Consider the following 8,303-nt stretch of genomic DNA (forward strand, 5'->3'; position numbering starts at 1 on the left):
GGTGGGACGGAAGTCTCGTCATTGTTGCTGCTGGTGGAGCACAGGCGAGCCAAGATGGCGGAGTACCTGGCATCCATTTTTGGGACAGAGAAAGATAAGTAAGTAGTTCACGTTCTTTTAATTAGTTATTAAACAATTATTCGTAAATTCTTCCTCCAAAGTCCGCTTTGACTAGTAACACACTGTATGGTGGTGTTTACGGTGTGTAGCTGCGGCCGATACAATGGCTTTAGCAACTATCGGCTAATGCTAGCATGCTAACGGTAGCTAACGCGCCGCAACTGCCTGCTCCTGCAGCGTCGGTGTGGAGAACAGAGCAAGCGTGCATGGTTAGAAAAGAAAAGCGGTCACATCGGGTCACCTCGTATGAATACAAACAAAATCACTTAATGAATTAAGCTCGAAGTAAAACGATACACAGACTACCATTTAGCCGCGAGTTAGCTAATGCTAATTACTTTCTGAGACCTATAGAAGTCTTTTGTTACAGCGGGAAATGCACGGATACAAACCAGCTAAGCCACCTCCGCACTGTGCTGTGCTGTAAAGTACATTTACAACCCAAACCTTCAGTTTCATAGTGCTATTTATTGTATGGGGAGAGGAATTTAAAGCGGCGGTAATGAATGAAGGTATGTGTAGTCATTGGTCAGTGCGCAGCATTACGTTTAAAACCAAATTTTATTCCCACATCAGTTTCCATTAGCATGCTTCTTTCTTCTTTTGCTATCGGCAGCTGTTGCTATGAAACAGTTGATGCCACGCCCCGATCATAATTAAAATGTGAAAACCCTGACGCTAAGCTTTTAAAACTACCAACTTAAGCTAAATGTTGGTCAATAAATCCCGATTAAATGTCGATGGTTTAGCATATTTTACCTTTGGTTCACTCTCTGTTTCTGTAAAGCTCTCTGTGACACCCAAAATACATTTTGGAATAAAATGTGACAGATATATAAAGACCTCAAACAGCTATTGGTCAATTAAGAGGAAACGCATCTGCAATTATTTGTAGTCATTTCTCATTACAGCCATTTTCCAAATGAAAATGTCTTACATTTGCTGGTTCCAGTGGCTAAAATGTGAGAATTTAGGCTGACATAAAGAGGTCACCTTGGGCTCTAGTAAATTTTGATCCAACATTTTTCATGATCTTCAACATTTATCGATTAACTATCGTCTAATTGGTTCATCAAGGAAATACTCGGCCAATCTTAGGTTGCAGCCCTTGACAGATATTAGTGGGCAGTATGGCTGAGAATTGCCAATAAGATATCTAATTTTCAGTGCGATATAGAAGCAAAGAATTAATTAATACCCAGCCCTAGGTATAAGAAGATTTAGTGAGAAATGGAGTAAATTATAATTGGAGGAAAAATTGGACTACCCCCTGCAAGATTATATCTGCAGCATGTCTTTCTATGATGGACATATAGATGGGGCTCTAAATTGATTGGGAAAATCCTTTATTAATCTCAAGAGGAAATTCAGGTGTTTATTAATACATAACATTTTTGTTTAGTTTCAGGTGGCATATTTATGTCACCAAAACATGAGACGTTGTCAGAAGGGATGTTTGTACGCCTGCCAGAGTTCATACTCTGGGGGCCAAGAGCTCCCATGACTCAATGTATTTTGCACTGTTTTCAATCATAACTTTTGTTGAGCAAAAACGTTTTTGTGGCGTCAAGAGATAATTGAGACTGTCCGGAGAAAGAATTGGCATCAGATGTAGGTTTTCAATTCCCATTAGAAGTTTTGTTTGCCCGGATGGATAGTCGGTCAATTCTTCTTTCAAACATAATGACAACATCCTAGAGAACTTTCTGTTTTGATGTTTCATCTTCATTGTCTTCTCTTTTTCCTCAGGGTCAACTGCTCTTTTTATTTTAAAATTGGTGCCTGCCGACATGGCGACCGCTGCTCCAGATTACACAATAAGCCAACATTCAGCCAGGTAAGATCATTCCCCCTCAACAACAACCATGTGCCCCTTTTTTTTCAAATATCTTCCATGTATACTTTACAGGGTAAGTGTAGACCAATCTGGCATAATGTATAGAAAAAACATTTATATCAATACAATGTTTTTTTAATGGCAGGTGTGACAAAATGCACCAAGATGCATATTGTGTATGTTGGTTGTTTGCCTTACTTTTGAATCAATGAGATTTAGATTATTAATATTGTTATTATCGGTCCAATGGATAGTATACAATGACAATTACAGTAACAAGATCATAGTGATGAAAACACAGTTGGGTGGGAGGCTTATTCTTTGCCAGAACTTAATTATCAATAGTTAAAAATTGTGACACTAGGCCTTTGATCAGTCAGCACAGGATAGCAAAGGATATTTTCAGTACCTGTGTGATGGTATCCTGTCATTACCAAATAAAATGGTGAGGTTTGATACCCTAATAAAACAAATCATCCCTATAATGAACGTTTTTATGTTTCAGACAATTGCCCTCCTGAACATTTACCGGAACCCACAGAACAGTGCCCAGTCTGCTGATGGGCTCACCTGTAAGTGTTTGATCCCATGACAGAGATCAGAATCAGAAATGTTATTTTCTCTGATCATAAACCCACGTTTCCTCCATCTCTCATCACCCCCAATTATGTTATGCCTGTCCTAAACAGGCGTAGTGTGTGACAAGAATGAATTGCAAAAAGCCTGAATGTCATTCCTGTTTAGTTTTTTTTAATTGTCCTGCTATGATTCTCTCTTATATCCACAAGGTGCCATCAGTGACATGGAGATGCAGGAGCACTATGACGAGTTTTTTGAGGTAAACCACATCACTTTGCTGCTAGTACACTCTTTCACCTTTAAGCCTTTGTCATAATCAGCTAAAAATCCAGCACCTCTAAAGCTCACTAATCAACACATTATGTCTATTTCCTTTTAATGTGTACAAACACCAAAGACACACTTCATTTTTCTATCTCATTGTTGCAGGAGGTCTTCACAGAGATGGAAGAAAAGTACGGAGAAGTGGAGGAAATGAACGTATGTGACAACCTCGGGGACCACCTAGTAGGAAATGTGTATGTCAAGGTAAGTGTTGTGCCTAAAAGCCGCAGTTGTCATGGTTTTAAGCGTGAATCCAGAGGAGAGCCTGTGACTTTTGTCTGCAGTTACACTCAATCCGTGTCTTGATTGTTGTTGTAGTTCCGTTATGAAGAGGACGCAGAGAAGGCCGTGATGGACCTGAATAACCGTTGGTTTAATGGACAGCCCATCCATGCTGAGCTCTCTCCTGTCACAGACTTCAGAGAAGCCTGCTGTCGCCAGTATGAAATGGGGTGAGTGCTCCTTGATAGGATTGAGCTTATTAAGTTTACCTCACTTTGATTAAATATCTCTCACAGCATCATGGAGAACATAAATCATAGAGGTTTCAAAACATATATCACAGACTTAAAATGAACGATCAAGTACTTTTGTGAACCGTATCCACATCAGCATACCGTCATACGCCTCAGATGTGATTCCTCTGCCATGCTGTCTTATTTTTCTCTGCTCTAACTGCTCCATATTTCCCTCTCTCCACAGAGAATGCACTCGTGGTGGCTTCTGTAACTTCATGCATCTGAAGCCCATCTCACGTGAACTGAGGAGAGAGCTCTATGGGCGTCGGAGGAAGAGGTACGAACACATCTATTACCTTTTATATCAGGCACCTAATCTGTCTGCTTGTGTAATCCTTTTCCAGCAGTTAATGACCACTCCTCCCTTACTTCCACAGCCGTCACAGGTCTCGGTCTCGATCGAGAGAGAGGCGATCTCGCTCTCGGGACAGAGGTCGAGGAGGAGGAGGTGGACGTGACCACGAGAGACGTCGTTCTAGAGACAGAGAACGTTCCGGGCGATTCTGAACCACAAAGCCATGACTAGTTGTCCTTCCCTCCCCGTGTCCATCCCCAGTGTTTTGTTCCTTTTTTTTTTTTAAAGTTTGTACCCTTCCAGGTCCACTCTAGGCCTTCTTGAAAGGTACCTGATTTTGAAGCTGTGACAGCATTGAAGAACTTGTTTTTTCATGATTTCTGAAAATGACTTTCACCTCCATTAAAATTTAACATTTTTACTTAATGTGACTGACTCATGAATCTTTTCTTGTTATTACAAGTTATGTTGTAGCACTTTCCTGAATGAATACACTGATAATTATTAAAACTAAGTCTAGTTTGTTATTCAGTCACATAGATCAGTTTTCAAATAAACAGCCTGATAACTACATTGGACACAGATAACATAGCAGCAGTAAGTATTCCTGGACTCGGACATTACAGTCACTTAAAACCAGGGGTGGCCAAACTTTTTCTCTTGTAGGGCCAAAACTAAAACAAAATGTTGGCCCACGGGACAAAAGAAAACGCATCACTGCGCAAAAAGGTTCAGAACCCAGAAATATTATAAAAGGACATCTTCGAGATTCTCTGGAGAATACGGACCATTTGTGATGCATAGTCAGGGTTCTGTTGACGTGAGCCATATCCCGTCAAATATGGACTCAATCAAATATCAGACGCATCTTATTTTTGTCATGTATGTAGTTCAAAGATGACCTCATGTTTCGTCTGGAAATGTCTAAGCGCAATATATTTTCAGAATAGGGACTGTATCTATGGCATACCTGTAAGTGTCATTGCACAAACACCCTGTGAAGTCCATATTCAGTTCATATCATTACTCTAGATTATCTACAGACCGTTTCCTCTGCATATTCATAGTGTTGTTGGAATATACTCTATCTGGTCAAATATGGATGAAAGATAACATTTTCAGGATCTATTCTGGATACAATTTAGATCTTTGTGAAGACCCCAAGAGCACAGAAACCTTTTTTCTTGATTCTCTGTTGACCTCTTGTTAATAATGTCCCAACAAGTAGGCTGATTAGTTTTGCAAACAGACATATAGCCTTGTTGAGGACTTTGCATGTCTTAAAATGACAACAGTATACAGGGATGTATTACTCCTTATTTGACCTTTTTGTATAAAGTACAGTAGTCCGGATGATATGCGACAAATTTCAGGTGAATCATTCACTTTCCCATAAAAGCACGAAACGTGGTACAGTTTGGGGCCGTGAACAATTTCAGATATGGAGTCATCGCCAAAATGACACGTGGGGGCCATTTTACTTTCCGCCGTAACTGTATTATGTATTTTGCATCACATCTCCTGAACCAAACATGATAACACAGAAAAGGGGATGCCCACCCCTATGTTATGATGGCCAAGGATTACAATGATGCCATACACTACACCATGAATTGTTCAGATTAACAGTTAATGGTGAATTCAGGTATGAAACTAGTAACTAAACTTGACTCAATCAAAAGAGAAGAGTGAAAAGAAGACCGCTTTTCAAGTGGAGGGCATTGGATATGCCGTTATCCCCACAGTGTTGGACAGATCTGTGAGTGTGCTTGTGCATGAGTACATTTGAACATGCTAGTTCTGGTTTGCTCTGTGCGCAGAGCTTCTTGTACTGTTGCAATAATCATGTGTTTTGTGATAAATCTATGCAGCTTGTTGACATGCTGTATAAATCAGTTGATATGGAGACGTTCACCATGGCCCGCAAGCTGATCAGAGAGGAGGGGCTTCTGTGCAGTGAGTTCACCGCTCAAGTGATAACATTTAGGTTTTCTTGGTATTGTAAATGATATTGCACTTATCATGTGGAGGGTTTAGCACTCTCTTTGTTACCTTCTTATTATTATGCTTAGAATAATTAGCCTGTATCCTGCAGGCGGCAGCTCTGGCTCAGCCATGGCAGCAGCAGTAAAGATGGCTCAGCAGCTTGAGGAGGGACAGCGCTGCGTGGTCATCCTGGCCAAGTCCGTCTACAACTACGTCATTATCTACGTGCAACCTCACCCATGATCATAGGAATATTATAGGAATACTACAACTTTGATCATGAAGGTGACAATACCCTCTTGCCCGCAGGACATCCCATGTACAAAATCTTTAAACGTCTCCTCTTCTCGTCTGTTCTGCCTCCAGGTCAAAGTTCCTGAGTGATAAGTGGATGTGTGAGAAGGGCCTCCTCAGCCTCTTAGATTTCAAACCCTGGTGAGAAAGTCATCCATGAGGGTTTAATGGGGCAACTAATCAAAACCAGAGATTTGTGTTAAATAACTCATCTGTTTCTGTAAGGAGTCTACAGCTGTCTGCCCCTCTCACTGTGTTACTGTCTGTGTCCTGCCAGAAAATACATCTTCAGTATTGAACTGATCCAGACTGTTGTCTGTACAACATGAACAGCAGCCAAGGCAGCTGGATTTTCAACGATGCAGAACTTAAATTAATATACGTGCATTTGTTAAATTTAATCTGTTTTCACCAAACTTGCCACACAGGATGAAGCTGAAGAGATGTTTGACAGGTTCAAGTTTTACTTGATGATGAGATTGATGATGATACAGCTCTTTAACAGGAAACAGGAAACAGGAACTGAAGTTAGGGACCGTCTGAAACGTGCATGCTAGATTGCCCAGAGAGCTTTTTAGAGTTTAGTTAATAGCTTCCTCAATTTTTTTCATAGACACTTCACACTTACAGCTGGACCTTCAGAGACAGATAATATGGCCAAATGAAAGTCTGACTTTCCATTTCCACAGTGTGATCCTGGTGACTCTGGGAGCCATTCTGTCCTCTTTGTCAGCTGGGAAGGTCGCGCACAGGTGCCAGGAAATGAGGGTAGAGGGAATGGGAGACATGCAACAAACATGCGATAAAACTGCAGCTGTTTTCAAGAGTTAACAAATAACTTACAGTTCTTTTTATTATGAATTTATATGCAGGTTGGTTTCTCAACCAATAGATCTGTCTGACAGAGAGTTAGATGAGAAGATGGAAACCACTGTCATGTCTCTAATAAAGCTGCAGCCTGCAGACAATTAGCTTAGCTTAGCACAAAGACTGGAAACAAGTAGCCTGGCTGTCTACCAGCACATTAAACGCTCTCTAATTAAAATGTTTATTTGAAAGAGCAAACATTTTAATCAGAGTATGTAAAAAAAGTATAATGTTATGTAATGTAATGTAAAAAGTATGTAATATTTGCCATTTTAGTAATGATTATGTGCTGTTTCTCAGATGGGACAAGTCACTTCCTGGAGTCTCTGCTGGTTGCCGAGCAAGTTAATTCAATTTAACCCCTTCATATAACGGTGTATTGTTGTTTTCACACTTTTTGTACAGATTACACAAACAAGATGTAATGTGTTCATTAATGGGCAGATTTTGTTGGCATGTTGGACAGAGACAGACCTGCTGTTTCCCTGTTTGCAGTCTTCATGCTAAAATATGCTAAGCTAAGCTAAGTTAAGCTAACTGGCTACAGGGGGTTATATTTTTAACAGACAAACATATGGTATTGCACTTTTTTTAATCTCAATTTCTCCCAAATAGTTTGTCTTTTCAAGTGTTTCTATAACAAATGACTAACCAAAGCCATCTTTGAAATGTACTGTAGTTAATGTTTATCCTCTGACTCCAGATAAGGCTGATGGGTCATTTTGCCAGAGACAGATGGTGTTGGGCGTTGTGACAGCGATCAACCTCCTTAACTATATCACCTCACACAAGGGGCAAGATCCCCCGTCACCTGGATGCTCTCTGTCGGACACAATGTCCCTGTCACAAATTTCTGTTTGAGACGTGGAATATGCGGCCTGCTTACCAAGAGGCAGCACACAAGTACCTCTGGTTCTCTTCAGTGTTTTTGTAGCAACATCTGTGGATTTATTGAGTTTGGATCCACATAAGCAACACACCCAAATAGAAACTCATGAGCCCAGTAGGTTTTTATGCTATTAATCCTTTAACATCTTTCTAAAGTTAAGTGTTTTGGCTGATTCTTATCAGATGGTGTCCAGTGGAAGATGACCTCCTTCATCCTTCTTCACTGACTTGTGGTCAATGTTTTTTGATACCTTTCCAGTCAGTGCTGTAATTGGTTTTGCTCAGATGTTTACATGTGAGCATTAAAACTTTTTTCTGTAGCAGCACAGGGCAGGTGGATGAAGCCTGCCATCTAGTGGCAGAAAATATCAGACCAGACAAACTTGTAATTGTGTTTCAAATCTCTGGGATGTATTGATATGGAAATAGGTAGGAGACATCTTTTATACAAGTAGTTAAAAATATCAAATTAAAAAATACTTGTCAAACTGTTATTCAAAGCAGAGTGTTTTTATGTCTTAAAAAAAAAAATCTGGAGGCGATTTTTAAGTAAATGCTAAAATAGCAAAATGTTCAAAAATGCTCTGTCTTGATT

The 8,303-nt window shown here is 40.1% G+C and overlaps 2 protein-coding genes across 2 annotated transcripts; both read left to right on the forward strand.

Moving 5' to 3' along the window:
• The first annotated feature begins 25 nt into the window (after positions 1-25).
• Positions 26-4,099, forward strand: u2af1 (U2 small nuclear RNA auxiliary factor 1). The gene is made up of 8 exons (XM_073473558.1): positions 26-98; positions 1,870-1,957; positions 2,463-2,529; positions 2,746-2,795; positions 2,966-3,064; positions 3,179-3,312; positions 3,563-3,655; positions 3,756-4,099. The coding sequence occupies exons 1-8, from the start codon at positions 55-57 to the stop codon at positions 3,883-3,885; spliced, it is 705 nt and encodes a 234-aa protein (XP_073329659.1). The 5' UTR covers positions 26-54; the 3' UTR covers positions 3,886-4,099.
• Positions 4,100-5,131: 1,032 nt separating this feature from the next.
• cbsb (cystathionine beta-synthase b) lies at positions 5,132-6,251 on the forward strand. Its single transcript, XM_073473129.1, has 6 exons — positions 5,132-5,138; positions 5,356-5,432; positions 5,545-5,629; positions 5,769-5,886; positions 6,026-6,097; positions 6,152-6,251. The coding sequence occupies exons 1-6, from the start codon at positions 5,132-5,134 to the stop codon at positions 6,249-6,251; spliced, it is 459 nt and encodes a 152-aa protein (XP_073329230.1).
• The last annotated feature ends 2,052 nt before the right edge of the window (positions 6,252-8,303 follow it).

The sequence above is a fragment of the Pagrus major genome, chromosome 9 (genome assembly GCF_040436345.1).
Source record: "Pagrus major chromosome 9, Pma_NU_1.0".
Classification (NCBI taxonomy): Eukaryota; Metazoa; Chordata; class Actinopteri; order Spariformes; family Sparidae; genus Pagrus; species Pagrus major.

Excerpts from the sequence above, each read along its gene's own strand:
- cbsb (XM_073473129.1), top strand. Across the intron at positions 5,433-5,544 it reads CCACAGTGTTGGACAGATCT|CTTGTTGACATGCTGTATAA; the intron begins GTGAGTGTGCTT and ends AAATCTATGCAG. Across the intron at positions 5,630-5,768 it reads AGAGGAGGGGCTTCTGTGCA|GCGGCAGCTCTGGCTCAGCC; the intron begins GTGAGTTCACCG and ends TGTATCCTGCAG.
- u2af1 (XM_073473558.1), top strand. The coding sequence starts at position 55 with ATGGCGGAGTACCTGGCATCCATTTTTGGGACAGAGAAAGATAA. Across the intron at positions 1,958-2,462 it reads ATAAGCCAACATTCAGCCAG|ACAATTGCCCTCCTGAACAT; the intron begins GTAAGATCATTC and ends TTTATGTTTCAG. Across the intron at positions 2,796-2,965 it reads ACTATGACGAGTTTTTTGAG|GAGGTCTTCACAGAGATGGA; the intron begins GTAAACCACATC and ends TCATTGTTGCAG.